The 15,279-nt window shown below is 52.0% G+C and overlaps 9 protein-coding genes across 9 annotated transcripts; all 9 read right to left on the bottom strand.

The window, feature by feature from the left end:
- Positions 1 to 185: 185 nt before the first annotated feature.
- On the bottom strand, positions 186 to 678 carry PtrM4_012840 (TT-ORF1 domain containing protein; the record flags this gene model as incomplete). The annotated part of the gene is made up of 2 exons (XM_066103075.1): positions 186 to 527; positions 580 to 678. 2 exons carry the CDS (start codon positions 676 to 678, stop codon positions 186 to 188), a joined length of 441 nt encoding a protein of 146 aa, XP_065965277.1.
- Positions 679 to 1,801: 1,123 nt separating this feature from the next.
- On the bottom strand, positions 1,802 to 2,338 carry PtrM4_012830 (uncharacterized protein; the record flags this gene model as incomplete). Its single annotated transcript, XM_066103074.1, has 1 exon — positions 1,802 to 2,338. The coding sequence occupies one exon, from the start codon at positions 2,336 to 2,338 to the stop codon at positions 1,802 to 1,804; it is 537 nt and encodes a 178-aa protein (XP_065965276.1).
- A 23-nt stretch (positions 2,339 to 2,361) lies between these two features.
- On the bottom strand, positions 2,362 to 4,734 carry PtrM4_012820 (uncharacterized protein; the record flags this gene model as incomplete). Its single annotated transcript, XM_066103073.1, has 1 exon — positions 2,362 to 4,734. One exon carries the CDS (start codon positions 4,732 to 4,734, stop codon positions 2,362 to 2,364), a length of 2,373 nt encoding a protein of 790 aa, XP_065965275.1.
- Positions 4,735 to 5,606: 872 nt separating this feature from the next.
- Positions 5,607 to 6,662, bottom strand: PtrM4_012810 (uncharacterized protein; the record flags this gene model as incomplete). Its single annotated transcript, XM_066103072.1, has 1 exon — positions 5,607 to 6,662. The coding sequence occupies one exon, from the start codon at positions 6,660 to 6,662 to the stop codon at positions 5,607 to 5,609; it is 1,056 nt and encodes a 351-aa protein (XP_065965274.1).
- An 833-nt stretch (positions 6,663 to 7,495) lies between these two features.
- On the bottom strand, positions 7,496 to 8,281 carry PtrM4_012800 (uncharacterized protein; the record flags this gene model as incomplete). The annotated part of the gene is made up of 2 exons (XM_066103071.1): positions 7,496 to 7,750; positions 8,057 to 8,281. 2 exons carry the CDS (start codon positions 8,279 to 8,281, stop codon positions 7,496 to 7,498), a joined length of 480 nt encoding a protein of 159 aa, XP_065965273.1.
- Positions 8,282 to 8,464: 183 nt separating this feature from the next.
- Positions 8,465 to 9,220, bottom strand: PtrM4_012790 (uncharacterized protein; the record flags this gene model as incomplete). Its single annotated transcript, XM_066103070.1, has 1 exon — positions 8,465 to 9,220. One exon carries the CDS (start codon positions 9,218 to 9,220, stop codon positions 8,465 to 8,467), a length of 756 nt encoding a protein of 251 aa, XP_065965272.1.
- A 227-nt stretch (positions 9,221 to 9,447) lies between these two features.
- Positions 9,448 to 10,602, bottom strand: PtrM4_012780 (unsaturated glucuronyl hydrolase protein; the record flags this gene model as incomplete). Its single annotated transcript, XM_066103069.1, has 1 exon — positions 9,448 to 10,602. One exon carries the CDS (start codon positions 10,600 to 10,602, stop codon positions 9,448 to 9,450), a length of 1,155 nt encoding a protein of 384 aa, XP_065965271.1.
- A 919-nt stretch (positions 10,603 to 11,521) lies between these two features.
- PtrM4_012770 (Atrophin-1 multi-domain protein) lies at positions 11,522 to 12,019 on the bottom strand (the record flags this gene model as incomplete). Its single annotated transcript, XM_001931214.2, has 1 exon — positions 11,522 to 12,019. The coding sequence occupies one exon, from the start codon at positions 12,017 to 12,019 to the stop codon at positions 11,522 to 11,524; it is 498 nt and encodes a 165-aa protein (XP_001931249.2).
- A 564-nt stretch (positions 12,020 to 12,583) lies between these two features.
- On the bottom strand, positions 12,584 to 15,138 carry PtrM4_012760 (SrmB, Superfamily II DNA and RNA helicase; the record flags this gene model as incomplete). Its single annotated transcript, XM_066103068.1, has 3 exons — positions 12,584 to 12,655; positions 12,947 to 14,896; positions 14,965 to 15,138. The coding sequence occupies 3 exons, from the start codon at positions 15,136 to 15,138 to the stop codon at positions 12,584 to 12,586; spliced, it is 2,196 nt and encodes a 731-aa protein (XP_065965270.1).
- Between the last annotated feature and the right edge of the window lie 141 nt (positions 15,139 to 15,279).

The following is a 15,279-nucleotide window of genomic DNA, read 5'->3' as shown; positions in this document are numbered from 1 at the left end:
TATCCCAGATGGCGTAATTGTAATCAAGAAGATTTTTTCCAAGCTGGTAACTAAGAAGTGACCAAAAACAGGACCTGGTGGAAGATCTGATTGGTATCTGAACGAACTACCAGACATCTCTCGTGAGCATCAAAGCTACATTTCTCACATGTGCATAAACTTCATGTCTCATGACCATACTCTCTTCACAGCAGAGTACCAGCAAAAGCCGAGACAACCAATACAGTCAACATACCCAAGCCTGCCTTACTCACACCCTGTGGCGCCTGCACCGCCGACGCAGCACCCGTCTTATCCGGCGCGTTTGTCCCGGTCTTGCTCGCACCCGCACCCGTCTTACTAGCAACACCACTTCCACTCGGTGTACCTGTAGCCTCGGCTGTGTTGTTTCCCGAGCAGAATATCTGGCTTGGGTTCACGCCCTCCTTCATGAAGCAGTTCTGCAAGTCACCAACATTCTGGCCGTAGCTGAGGCAGTAGTATCCGCATTTGCCATTGAATTCTTCGACAGGCGCATCTTTGCAACACTTGGAGAGGGCGTCGGTTGTGTTGGAGGGGACACCGGATATGCTGCCCGACGGCGCAGAAGACGTCTTTGGTGGGGAATTGGGTGAAGTCGGCCGTGGAGCAGGAAGGGGCTGTGGCGCTGGGGGAGACGGCCGAGGATACGAGGGACATTGTGGATGATGAGGTTGTTGGGTGGCACTGGTCCAGGTTAGAGTAGTGTTAGGCGGGTGGGTGAGGTCGGTATACTTGCATTAGACGTAGGTTGGGTAACTAGGTGAGTTTGTACGTTGTTAGTTTGGTGAACAAGCAAGCAACCCAAGGGTCAAGAAATATCCCACAGGGTCAGCGCCATGACCTTAGCGCACGTCACACGCGTGCTTCTAGCAAGATCCACGGGCACACCGCCGCTGCACTTCAGCTCCTGGCTCAGCTGTTATGAGGCCGTGACGTGACGTGACGGCTGTTCTCGTGGCTCCACTTGGTTGCTCGGGGAACCCGTTCCGGATCTTATTTTTGGCAGCTACTACCCACTTGTCGGGCATTACAATGGTTGCGCCCGTGAATGTAAAGGCGTGCTCAAAAGCACACGAGGATGCTTTTTGTATTGTACCACGTGCTTCATACTTTCAGATGAAGTCGTGAGGTTGGCTTAAGGTATCCGTGCACGCAATGCCCGGATCGGAGTAATGCACACCCCATCAACACTAAAACTCTAGAAAAATAAGGTTATAGAGCCACCCACAATAGCTATTATCGCGAGATATCATAGATTTGAAGTAATTAGATGCTTGCGATTAACTTGCGCTACTTGTATCTATCTGGAAGGTTGACGTTGCGGCCGCGGCGGGTGGTTTGAGCTGGGGCAGCTGGTTGATGTTGATGTTGATTATGGTTTAACGCCCTATCTGTAGCCTCCCATAGGGTATTCGGGCGGGTCCCGCCGTGGTCTTATAGTGCTGTCGCACTTGCCTCGTGGAACCTATTCCTAGGTGTTTTGTATCTAAGGGGAGTGATGTCCTGCCTATATACATGTTCGTGAAAAGGACTCCCGCCATTTGAAGCCGTTTTCCTACAATATTCTAGTATTTCGTGGCTTGCGCCTTTGATCGATGCAGTACAATAACTACTTTTTAGAGAGAGAAACGAAAAAGTAACAAGAGGCAATTTAAGATACAATGAAAGTTTTTAAAAGAGAGCGTGTGGGTTGTGGCATCTATGCGGCGTTTTGCCGCGAATCCTACACTGAATAATGCCAAGGAATTCAGCGGGTCTTTGTGAAATTCAAAAATAGAAATCACTCGTCATAGAAGGAGTTCGTTACCTTCACGAAGGTCTCGAACTCTTGTGGCTGGTCTATTAATTGCGCGAGGTACGCTAGGCCTTCCTGTCTTGTGCGAGGGGGCACGATAGGGCGTAGAGGCCACTTCTTGAAGTGTGTTGTGGCTCTCTTGCAGAACACTAGGTGTTCTGGCGTCTTGGGCCTGCCGCATAGGCATTTCGAGGTATCCTCGTGGTTGAATTTTCGGTGGTACCATTCAAAGTCGCCATGCGTTGAGCGTATCATAAGGACTTTCGCGAGTATCCTTCGGGGTAGCCATAACGCTGCGGGCGTGCGCCTAGTATCGTATGGCAGCTGCCATTGCGTGTACCATGCTGATAGCCTACTGCTCTTATCCTTCCACCAAGTGTCCCTTGTATGTTCGAGGAGGCGGCGGCCTACTGTTCGTATACCGGATCTTGTGGGGGAGGCGGCCATGCCGTATGGCTGGTGCGGGTCTTTGGCCTCGTTGTCAGCCAGCTGGTCGGCGAGCTCGTTTCCAACAATCTTCATGTGTCCCGGCGCCCACCGCGTTTTCACGTTGTAGGCCTCCATAGCTCCATGGATTTGGAGGAACGCCCATTGGGAGGAGGTAGGGGCGGTTCCGCGTATGCCCATATTACCGAAGTGCTGTCTATGCAGAGTACGATCTCCCTCTGGCTAGGCAGTGAGAGTTGTAGTGCGTGTTTGAGTCCTCTGCACGCGCCTATAGCCTCCGCATCGAAGACGTGGCTAAGGGCATTTAGTGAGCCTTGTCCAGTCGCCACGGCGGCCTGGCCCTGGTATATAGCGTACCCGTAAGTGACCACCCTTGTACCGTTGATTTGTTGTTCAGACCCGTCTGAGAAGACAGTGATTGTCTCTTGTCCAAGAGACTCCCACCAGATGGTGAAATTCTGGGCAGCAATGTCCTTTCCTTGCCCTTGCGTTGGGTCCTGCCTCGACCCGTATGAAAAGTGAGGGCTGGCTAGGACGTTTCGGGGTGTGGCGGGTAGCAGTTGTGCTACGCGCTGAACCTTCGATCTTGGTATCCGTCGGTTGCCCGCTGCGCGTCCTCGTATGACTAGTGGCAGTGTAGTTCTATTAGTAAGTGGGTGCTTGTCGTCTATCGTGCGTAGGTGAACCGCAAAGCGGAGCTTAGCCTCCTCCAGCGCCACCTGTGCCGACGGCATCGCAGCTTCTCTTAGCAGTACTGCGTTTGGTGTTGTCCTCCACGCAGGGAGGATTGCCTTCGTGGCTGCTACTAGTGCCTGATCTATCGTGGTTAGGTGCCAGCCTACCCTAGTGCTGACCGTGGGTTTACGGGAAACCCTTGCAATTCGTGGGTTCTTCGTCCTGCCCTCGTACCATGTTTCGGCTCCGTATAGTAGTATGGGCAGGATACATGTTATGGCTGCCTTGCGTAGCGATCCTGCTGGAGGGCCGTGGGCTGTGTTGGCGAGGCTCCGGAGATGGTTCGCTACTTTCCTAGCTTGCGCCGCCCTTTCTGCGACGTGCTTCTTGAAAGTTAGTCCCCTATCAAACCACACCCCAAGCCAGCGCAGCGCTGTCTGGCTTCCCCCCTGCGCAGGGGCTATAGGGTGAATTGTTTGATCTTCCAATTGGATTGGCGGCGCATGTAGTCCTTTCTGGCGCGTGAGGTGGATCAGCTCCCGTTTCTCTGGTGCAAACGTGATCTTGTTCGCAGCTCCCCATTCATTGATAGATTTGAGGTCCTCTGCTAGCAGTGCGACGTTCTCGTCTAAAGAGTGGGAGACCCGGTATAGGTTGATGTCGTCGGCATACCCGAACCGGAGTTTTCGGTCCTGGTTGAGTAGTTCAGCTAGGTATAGGGTGTATAGGACCGGTGATAGCGGCGATCCCTGCGGGGTGCCGCAGGCCACTCGATGTACAGGTGTAGTGACATTGCCTAGGCGTACTCGCACCCTCCTTTCCGACAGGAAGTTCTGGATAAATTTCCGGAGTAGGGGTGGCCACCCTTGTTGCCGCATTCGGTGTAGTAGCCTGTTTTTCAGTAGCGCGTCAAACGCCCCTTGGACGTCTAACGTGAGCATAGAGACATGCTCGTGTCTTGACCAAGCCATCTCCACGTCGTGTGTGAATGCGGTCGCCAGGTCCATCGCAGAGCGTTTTGGCAGCGCTCCACCGTGCTGTGGGCTTAGGATGTCAAAAGCCATAGCTGTGTGTGCTATGCGCCTTGCTATGATACGCTCGAGTCCCTTCCCTAGACAGGACGATAGGGCAATTGGTCTCATTGATCTGGGTGAGGACTTATCCTTCTTCCCGACTTTGGGTATCATGGCCACTTCTACCGTCTTCCAGGCGGCTGGGTAGTGGCCTTGTTCCATGCACGCCCGGTAGATGCCTAGCACTAGGTGTCTAATGTGTTCCCAGCATGCCTTTAGGAGTCGGACGGTCACCTGATCGGGTCCTGGGGAGGTGCTAGATACTCCAATCACGTAGCGTTCAGTCTCCTCCATCGATATGTATGTGTCCCATGGTAGTGGCGTGGTTTGCGGGTCGTTGTCAAGAGGCGGTGGTTCTAGGAGGTCGTCCTCCGCCGAAAAACGGTCGAGGATTGCCTCTCTAAGTGCCTCAGCTTTCTCGAGTGGTGCTGTGATTGTCCTACCTTCGATTACAAGTGGGGTGTCCCGTTGGTCGAATGATAGTTTATGCCAGCCTACTAGCTTGTATAGATCTTTGTCGTTATTACAGCCGTCTATGCGCTGCTGCCAGTACGTTCTCTTGGCTTTTCGTACCGTAGCTAGGAACGCACGGGTGGCTTCTGAGGGGGATTGGCCATAGTCCGACTTTTCCTGGATATGCCGCTTATACGCCACTCTACAGTCCTCTGTCCACCATGGGGCGGAGTGGCCTTTTTCTCTATTTGGTGTTCCCGCCGCGTGCATTGCATCTCCTATAGCTTGGGTGATTCTAGCTATGCTTGCGTCGATTACGTCCGCTGGGGCGCTATTGCTGATTGGCTGTACGCCTACTGTGTAGAGTTGAACTAGCCCGGCAAACCTATCTATGTTTCTCTCGTGGACCCGGTAGTGATGCTGTTCTAGCACCGCTCTCCCTCGGCTTGGAAGGACAGTCACTAGGGTGAAATGGTCTGACCCTGTATACATATCTTCGCGGACTGTCGTTCTAGCGAAGGGTATATTTGAGAAGGATACGTCTAGCACGTGTCCCGCCCGATGTGTTGGGTTACCTGCCTCGCCGATGTAGGGTATGTCGTTCTGAGTGGCCCAGCGGGCGATCTCTGCCCCCCTATTGGCCGACGTGGAGCCGGGCTCAAAAAGTTCATGGCGGGCGTTTAAGTCACCCCCTATAAGGCAGTTACGGGGTGGCGTTAAAGCTGTGAGGTATTGAAATGTCGAGTCATTCTGTGGCTGCCTATAAACAGTCAATATGCGGTAGCCGTTGGCCTCGATCCATAGCACATCCCGGCTGATGCGTGGGTGTATAAGAGTAGCCCTTATATTTGGGCTCTTACGGGTATAGGTGAGCACCCGTGGTCGGTCAGTTCCCCACGTTGTGGGGTTGTTCCAGCTTATCACTGGCGATATCATATGGAATCCTGGGTGTGTAGAGGTCCGGGTTCCAGTGAGAGTAAAGGGTTCTTGGATGCATACTATGTCTATGTCTGCTTCCCATGCACGTTCTAAGGCTGTAATGTGGCAAGGCGAGCTTCTGGCCACATTCACCCAGCATACCTGCATTTGTCTGTGTCGGTGTGGCGTGGTTTCGCCGGGTGAATTTGCGGGTTGTGCCCTCATTACGCACTAGATCCGAGGCTCATTTCAGTGTCAGCGTGCTCAGACGATGACGTATTAGGGTCTTGGTCAGCGGTGCTAGGCTGCACGCTTCTAGCAGACATTCGCGCTAGGTTGAGGTCTTGCGTAGTTGCAGCTGTTCTCTTAGACCTCCTAGTCCCTAGGGTGGTTGCGGGCTCTCTAACAGTGGCTGTGTTTAGGTTGTTTACGTCTTGTCGGCTTCTTTTACTTGCGTCCGTAGGTGTTCCCACAGGCTCAGTAGTATTAGCTATGTCGCCGTCCGTGATTTCAATGGAGGTTTCGACCGTGCTGCCTGTCTGTCTTCCTCTAGCTGGCTGCATTGCCTCAGAAGCACGGTCACCCGCCTCCCTAATGACTTTTAGTTCCCCCTTTGTGGGTTGGATGAGTCGGCCGTTCGCCCTCGTTGGGGCTGCTGGGCACTTGTCGTGGGTTGCTGGAAATGGGCCGTGGCAGTTGGCGCACTTTGGTGTGTCTTTGCATTGTTCTCCGTGTGGTCCCTGGTGAGTTGCCGTTGTTTTGCTGCATGTCGTGCAGCGGGCTGGCCTTGTGCAGCGGCTGGTTTTGCAGTACCCTAGGCAGCCTGGGTCGTGCAGCATTGCAGGTGAGTTCTTCTTTATCTCGTGCGCGTAGTCGCCCGTCCCAAATAGGCGAAACGATCGTACGGGTCTGGTGAAAGATATAATCCAGGTTGTCCTTCCCTCCGTGGGTCCATGTCTGGAGGGCCGGCAGCTCGCCGGTTCGATCCCTGTCTGGGACAGAGCTTCGCTGACTATATCGTCTATTGTGGTGGGTATACTTTCCCCTGTGATAGTGCGGTATGAGCTTTCTACGCCCTGGACTGCATAGTTCACCCATCGTTCAGGTAGTCTTGCGCTCTCGCCCTCTACCGCTCGGATCATGAGTTCGCGATTCTCCTGCCCCATAAGCAGGGCCTTGATTTTGTCGTTGCGGGGCGTAATCGCCCAGCCAGTCTTGATATGTTTTGCCGTAGGTATGTCGGAGGGGGTAATTTCCTTAATCGCCTTTACAATAGCCATGCGGGCCGCAAATGGTGATGCCCGTTGGAGCCGAGCCTCCGCTCCAACCGCTATAAGGATACGGTTGTCAGTGTTTAGAGGTCGCCTAGGAGTTTGAGCTAGCTGCTTTGGGGCAGCCGTGGCCGCTTTCGTCGTAGCGGCCCCCCTTGCTGGGGGGTTGGATTTTTCAGGGTCCTAGCTACGTCCGCCCAGGAGCGGTGCGTAGTGTCAGAGTCGCTCCCTGAGTTTGGGGGCGTGATTAGGGGCGTGATTAGGGAGGTGTTAATAGCCCTTAGCACCTTCTGTTGAAGGTCCTTAGCCACACGGGCTCCGTCTGGGTCGGTGTACTTCCCAAGGCATCTGTCGACAGCTGTCGCTAGATCCGTTATGATGGAGTGGTGGAGGTTTGTAGCTTTTTGGGCTGCCTGAATCCGCTGGCGGACCGCTTCAGAGACAGCTTGATTGTAGGAGGTGGGCGCAGTGCTACCGATAGAAGGTTCAGCACGAGTATGTGCTCGCTGCCTCCTCTTGTTGCCGCGCAGGTCAGTATTAATAGGGCTCTCAGGCTCCTCTGATCGTGTATGGGGGGGTTGGGCACTCCGTGGCGCCCTCTCTGGAGTTTCTACATTAGCCATTCTAACCACCTCCGCGAGAGCAGAAAGCGGTTATTTAGCTGAGGTAGTTACAGGCCGCCGTGCCGTTAAAATGATGTAAAAATCGTATAATTTTATAAGGGTCCCAAATTCCTTAAAAGTTGGTGTTCGGTGTGGGGCAGCTGGTGCAGCCCCTGAGGACTCCTTAGCACCTGTAGCAGCAACAACGCGTTTCTAACGCTTCTGCTTTTGAGTAGAGCTTTATGAGGCCTTGCGCTTACTCTTTTGGGCTTGTTGAATAGCCTTTTGTGAGTCGCGAGCTGCTTTTTCACGTGCCCGTTCAGCCATCTTTTCAGCCTTCTCCTTCTCGCGCACCTCCTTGAGTCTCTCCCGCTCCACACGCTTCTCCTGAGCTACTTGAAGTTTGTATAACCTAGCCTGCTCTTTCAATTCTAATCTACGAGCTTTTTGGAGTTGTAACTCGTCTTTCTCACGTTCTTCTACTACCCTACGTTCCTAGGCTTGGCGAAGTTTCCTTGGCGACCAGAAAACAGCTCCTCTATGATACCCATCCTGATTAGTTTGAAGATCTAAAGGGTAGCTCTTCTTTTTCTGCTTCTTCTTGGTACTCAGGGCCTCCTTTAGTCCCTTTATCTCATGGCGGAGTAGCTCGTTTTGGGTTGAGATGTGATGGAGTAATCTGTGTAGTTTCTTCACCTCCTTACTTGTTTTATCAGCTGCTGTTTGATTAACTAGAGCCTTAATTTTACGCTAGTCTGATCCACTGAGTACAGAAGCTGAGCTCTTATCTAAGCTTAATACCTCAGGGGTGTTGCGGTTGAATCTTTTAAGTATAGAGGTTAGATCGGGCGGCCAGATCCCTGTGGCCATGAAGGACTTTTGGATAGTGTTTTTCTTAAAGGAGGACACCCAGGCTCTCCAGAAAAGGGGGAAGAAGTCTCCTTTCTTAACTGATAGAAGCCCCTGGCTGTTGTGAAGGTAGTTAGATAGCTCCTTTGAGTACGCAGTTGAGAGAGGTTTGAACATTACAACATCTAATGGCTGAAGGGTATAGGTTAAATGGGGGGGAAAGATAGCCACAAGAATCTTGTTTTGATCGCAGAATTCAAGAAACTCCTAAGTTACATGAGATCCATGGCCATCTAGGAGTAGCAATCGGTAGGAGGAGTAGCTCTTAGATTTGGTGAATCGATCAAACACCTGTTTGAGCTAGGCGACCCCTATCTCGTTGTTTGTCCAGCCTAATGGAGATGAAGTAATGAAGGCTGAGTGTTCTCCTTCACTGATATCCTGTACCCAGCTTAATTGAAGCCCCCCTGAGGTACTCTGGTAGATAAGGCCTGGGGGTAGTGCTAATCCATCGGCGCAAATACAAGCTAGGAGGGTTACCCATTCACGCGAGCCATCTTGAAGAGCTGTAGTAACCTCCTTTTTCTCCCACATTCGTCTGCTGAATATCCTTTTTGATCTACCAGTAACTCCAGCTAGAAAGCCCTTCTCATCCATATTGTAGATATCCCATGGCTTGATCTTATATTCCTCTATCTTCTGGTGCAAAAGATCGAAGTATAGGCTATATTTAGCCCCTGAATCAGCCTGGTGGCGCTGGCGATCCATGCCGGATTGCCAACGTGAGATTAGATGGGGGGAGTTTCTGTCAAGAAACGAGGATACCGAGGTATCACTAACCCCTTTTCCAGCTATAGTACTTGCGAAATTCTTAATCATCTCTCGGGTAGGTGGTGTACGACGTGCTGTAAGCCCCTGAATATACTCTACAAGCTCCTTCTCTTGTTGTGGGTGAAGGATTTGATGTGCAATTGAGCGGGGCTGGCATTTGCCCTGATGTCTTCTAGCCAGCGTTGATCGCTCAACACTGAACCTTTTTGCGATTTCCGAGTACGTAAAATGCTCTCCGGGAGCACGCAATTCGATTGCATTAATTGCATCCTGGATTGAATCCATATTAGTGGAGTTATGTGGTGTTGAAGGTGGGTTGGGTGTGAAGGTGGGGTGTGCATTACTCCGATCCGGGCATTGCGTGCACGGACACCTTAGGTGAGGTGAGATTTGGCTAGATAGGAATAGCGTGCACCATGTTATTGGAGCTGTCAGACGTTGCACTACAACACCTTGAAGACTTTTATCTAGGACTTCTTTACTATTTACAATCGCCTAGATGTACTCTATGTCTAATCCAAACAAGCCAACTCAATCTCCGACGCAGCATACATAAATGGCCCGGCACCCTTGCCATCGTTCACCAGCAGCGGAACGGTGGTGTAGTACTCGTACGACGCATCGCCCTTCAAGCTTCCAACCGTGACAGTACCGGTGAAGCTGAGTGTGCCATTCTGCTCGTACTGGATGAATTCATCCAACAGAAGGTCCCACGCCTTGACCGCTGTGTCCTGGTACGCTTGCTCCAGCAATCCCAGCCTAACACCCTTCAAGTATGAGTAGGTGAATAGAGCAGTCGCGCTCGATTCAATGTAGTTTCCCGTCAGCCCAGCAAGTTGTTCATCCATCAGCAACCACCATCCACCGCTTATGTCTTGGACATCCTTGATACCAGAGGCGAGTGTGGTGTAGTAGTTGAGGAGCTTGGAGTAGCCGGCGTGCGTCTTAGGCCACACTTCCAGCACCTCTACGAGCGCTACAAAGTACCACCCGAGGGCGCGATCCCAAACGTAGGGCGAGGCCCCAGTAATTGGGTCAGCCCAAACAGTCGACTTGTCCGAGCTGAAGCCGTGCTTGAGGAGGTTGGATGTCTTGTTCCGGCAGTGCTCCTCGATCTGGTCGAATTGCAACTCGATTTCGTTCCAGGCTGTGGTGTTTTCTGGCTCAAAGTAGGATGTGTAGGTCGCATAAAAGGTATCGGCCATGTAGAGACCGTCTAGCCACATCTGGTTCTCGTATGTGGGCGCCCGGTGCCAGAAACCTCCCTCAGGAGTGCGCGGCCATCGGTTCAGCTGCTCGCGAAGACCCTTGGCCGCGATGACATACTTGTTGTCCTTGCGACCTTCTGAGTTCCACACGTGGAGGAGGTTGTTGCCAATTCGGATGTCGTCGAGCGTGTAGAAGGTCGAGTTCCAGCCCTTGAGGGTGCCGTTGGCCGAGACGATTGAAGAAACTTCACCAGCGGCAAACGCTGCAAGCTCCGTGTCATTCTGCGCCATGGCGGCTTTCGCATAGCCTTCATGAATGACTGCGGAAACATAGTGATTGTCAATGGTCTGGTTCTTCGACCGGAAGGAATGAGCCATCCATGTTGAGTACGGCCGAGTGGTATTCTTGGCTGCGAATGCTGTGCCAGCCAATACCAGAGACAAAGTCGGGAGATGCATGGCGAAGAAAGGTTCAGCAATGTCGTTACGAACTGTTGACCCTGAAGAAACGGAACCGAAAACCCTGGAGTGCTTCCCATTGCTTTGCACTACAGACCTACTTATACGCCATGGAAGGATGGCGCCTATGTCCACTTTGCCCCCGATCTGGCACTACCGCGGTCATTGCAATGCACGTCTATATTCCTCTCGCTTGGTAGCGTCGCAGTACACTCCACTCCGCGGTCTCGAACAGCTTTTGGCAAGATTTCCGCGCATGGAAGGATGCTCATCATAGACGATTTAGGCAAGAGATAACCTTGGTAAGGATCACTAAGTACTTGGCGGCGGAGAAATTAATGATTGGAGATTAGTAGGTTGTACATACAGCTATGTAGGGGACAGTCTTAGTAGTGGGGTTGGTCTTTGGACGCCTTAGGGACGCCCTGGCGGAATATCTTTCTCCGACATCGTTCGTTGATTTCGCCAAGTACTCCGAGTAGACACTCATGAAGAAGAAGTTGATGGCTGGGATTTGGAATTGGATGTTGGGAGCAGAATCCGAAATTGGCAAGTGTCCCTTCGCGAGATCCACTTGTCGAGCAAGCTCTTCGAGATTGCCAACTCTTGCCCCATCTTATCTCGATAATTTCCGCTTTAAGCAACGCGAACATGCAAATTCGCCCCTTTGCCATTGCCATTGCCACCAGTGCTACAACAGGAGAGATTACGATGGACAGGTAAATGGCAGGTGTGTCAGCCAAAGCATATGCATGAACATGTTGGCTTAAGGAGACGATGCTGAGTGGCAGACAAACATCATGCGACAACTTAGCAACCAAAAGGCTCGAAGAATCTCAATGGCAATAGCAACGACAAAACTTCAGTCTCAACATTCCTTCAACCCCCCATTATTCCATTTCCTTTGCTCATCCCCTCTCTACACAGCAATACTAGCGCACCAAAACTCCGCCGTACAAACCGTAGTCTCCGCCCCCAACACACCACCCGCAAACCTAAACGTACTCACCCCATCCCTAAAACAAACAAACTGCTCACGTCTCAGCTTCGCCGACCCCGCAATCTGACTCTTCTCCAGCGTCTCAGCCCCCTTGTCAATCTTGCTCTCAAAGATGCCGGAGCCTAGCGGCACGCGTCGCGTATAACCCGCCCATTGGATAGCACTCTCAGACAACACAGTGCCGACGTCGGAAGGGTTGGAAGACGAAGTGTCGCCGCTGTTGTAGAGGATGGCGGACGAAGAGGTGCTGTCGGCGGAGAGGGAGCGCGTGGTGCAGGTTGTGAGGTAGACGTTTCGTGCACTGCCTCGTAAGGCGGCGCGGGGGGAGGATGAGTCAGGTGTGGGTACAGGTGTGGGGGCTGGGATGGCAAGAGTTGAAGTAGCGAGTGTGACGACGAGGGCGAGAGGGAGGTGCATTATGGCGGATTGATGTCTTTGGTAAGACCAGATTGACTGCGTAGGATATCAATCTCTTAGACTAACTTGGAAGGTAAGAGAAGGACTGGACTGCTGATCTTTTTCCTGGCCTGGAGACGGCGAGTAGGGTATGGAATACTATATCTACTCCCATCACCTCGCCTAGACTACTATACTCATGCACAATAGATGGCCCCAACAGACGCGGGTCTGAGTTGATGCCCGTGTTATGAATGTAGATGGCGGGCATATGGAACGGATCTACATCATTGAGGCAGACAATACATGAACCAGGCCGTCGGGCTAGGTACGAAGGGGTGATGCAATGCTGCATATAGGCAAAAGACGTTGCATGTTGTACCCCCGCTATTTTCGATCGGCTTAATTGATCAGATCTATTTTGGGCGAAGAGAATGACCAAAACGGCGACAAAAGTCATTGTACCTGTGAAATTAAGCAGCAAGCTGATGAATTTATCGAGTCAATTTCATCTTGATCTTCGCGAGGGCTAACACTCATCGTCATAAATATATGGTATTTAAGCAACGAAAACTTCAGCAGCACTTAGCCCAGCAAACCAGCAGCAAGAGCCTCCATGTCCTCTAGCGTCTCCGGCTCCTCCACCCTGTGTGTGGCCTTTGCCTTCTTCCTCTTTTTCGTCTTCTCCTCATCCTCTGAATCAGACTCGAACCACTTTTTGGCTTTCTTGGGCTTCTCTTCTTGTTCTCCCTCCACATCCTCATCCTCACCATCATCATCACTATATTCCGCATCCGCCCTAAAGTTTGCCAGGAGATCCTCGCCAGGGTCTGACAGTTCCACACCAGCATCGTTACCATCGCCTCCTGCCAATTCATTCCTCTCCCTTTCTTTGCGCTTGCGCAGTTTCTCCTTCCTCTTGGCTCTTGCTGTTGCTTTATCTTCGACATCAGCAGTCTCCACAACCTCTCGTGCTGCTTCAATGAACTTCTGTCGCTGGTCTTCGGGCAGACCCTTGGCACGGAATTGCTCTTCGTCTTCAAGTTTGTAAACCTCGTGAGGATTTCCTTCGTCGTCGTAGATAAGCTTTTTGCCCTTGTCCATGAGTTTTGTAAGCTTCTTCTTGGATTGTAGCAGTTTCTCGCGCCGATTGCTGTCAATGACCAACGGTTGGGAGGCTCCCGCAATATGGACAATACGACCTCCTGGGGGAACTTGTAGGCCTTGGCCATCACCGAGGTCCTCATCTTCATCGTCAGCCGGTATTCTTCGCTTGACGGCCATGAAGTCGTCATCGGCTGCATTGTTCGCCCCAGAGCCGCTGAAGTCGTCCGTCGGAGCCCCTTCATCTCCACTCCTGACAAGCTTCTGGTAGTGCTCTGCCAGAACATCCTGATTCTTCCGCTCGAACATGCGATCGTACTTGGTTCGCACAGGTTTATCTGCCTTGGGAATCTCTTCGTCATCTGACGAGTCTGAAACCTCGATAGTTTGTCGTGATGCTTGTTTCCTCTGCTTGCTGTTGTCGTCTTTCAAGAACTTGATTCTAGGTGTTCCCGGAAGACCTAAGCTAGCAGCGTAGGCTTCTAGATTGTACTCTTTCAGTTTGAAGACTTCTTTATCCTTTTGCAAATAGATCGACTTGACGTGTGTCATGAACGCCTTCTGTCCAAGATACTTCAGGGCCGGATCCTGAAAACACATGTTCTGTAGCTGGTCCTTGATGGATTGTCGCTTCTTTTGTCTCACATTGATCGCCTCAACGGGCACTCTCTTCGCCTCTAACCGTTTCAACATGCCCTCCTCTTCGCTGGGTGCTAGGAACAGCACACCACGCCCTTCTCGGTTGTATCGTGCTGTTCGACCGACACGGTGAATATAAGTATCCACATCATCCGGGCAGTCGACTTGTATCACAAAGTCAACCGCGGGGAAATCTAGACCTCGAGCTGCAACATCCGTTGCAAAAAGACACGAGTGCTTGGCTGCCGAAAACTTGGCCGTGGTGTCGAGTCGAGCGCCTTGTTTCTGGCGACCGTGGATGTGCAGTAGTGGTATACCGGGCTGCATGTGACGGAAGGATTCGTAGACGAATCGGACCGTTTTAGCAGACGAAAAGAAGCAGAGAATCTTGGACTTCTTGCTCGCCTGTATAAAACTCCACAATGTGTCCAGCTTCTCTTCCAGCGGGCAGATGATGTAGTTCTGAGTGAGACCTTTGGGCGTTGCACTTTTATCTTCGGCGTGTACTGATACATATTCGGGCTCTTGGAGGCTCAATCGTGCGAGATCGGAGACCTTCTTGGATTGTGTGGCCGAGAAGAGCAACGTCTGCCTCTCTTTGGGAAGATATTCAACGATGGCGTCCACATCCCGTTGGAAGCCCATGTCTAGAATGCGATCTGCCTCGTCCAGCACCAGGATTTTCAGGTCATCGACACTAAAGGCTGCTGTTTGCGACAGATGCTGCAGCATCCTGCCCGGTGTTGCTACCAGAATATTCATCTTTGTCAAAGCCTCTCTCTCGTCTTTCAAACTCTTGCCGCCTATCAACAACCCAGCCGCAAACATATGCCCATGCCGTCCAATCTTACGTAGTACGTCGAAGATTTGAATTGCGAGTTCTCGTGTTGGGGACAGAATCAGCGCGCCCAAGCCGGCGTCTGGCCCGATATGCTGTAGCCGATACAGGTTTTCCAGCACAGGTATGATGAAAGAGAGAGTCTTTCCACTTCCAGTCTTGGCTGCACCGAGAATGTCGTGCCCTTGGAGAGCTAGCGGTATGGATTTTGCCTGGACGTCGGTCATGACGGCGAAATGCGACGACTTGAGGCCTTGCTTGGTCGGATCAGATAGCGGTAGGTCGGTGAAGTCTTTGTAGGAGCCATGTTTGGTATCCTATAATCAGTCAGTCAGTTAGCCAGCCAACTATGCAGCATGCGTCTTGAATGTGTTGGCAATCCTACCAGTGCCTGGACGGCTTGTTCCAGCTTTTCGACATCGACATCGTCACGCTTCCTCTTTTGCAGGTTTTCACGCTTCTTGACCTTGGTAGGCCGTGTGCGACCAGTAATTCCAGGCGCAACCATTTCAGTGCTGTATCGTGTCTTGAGCGCGACTCGGGATTGGTGCTGTCGCATCGCGAGAGAACTTTTTGGTGGAGACGTGCGAACGGCCCGTGCTCTTCTTCGCCGCGGGGATCCAGCTAGGCGTCTGATGGCGAGCTTCGCGCTTTCCCAGTCACCGTCATCATCCACCCAGCACTGCGCAGAAAAGTACTT

The sequence above is a fragment of the Pyrenophora tritici-repentis genome, chromosome 1, assembly GCF_003171515.1.
Source record: "Pyrenophora tritici-repentis strain M4 chromosome 1, whole genome shotgun sequence".
In the NCBI taxonomy this organism is placed as follows: Eukaryota; Fungi; Ascomycota; class Dothideomycetes; order Pleosporales; family Pleosporaceae; genus Pyrenophora; species Pyrenophora tritici-repentis.
Note: the sequence above shows the minus strand (reverse complement) of the source record. Positions and strands in the feature narration are given on the sequence as shown.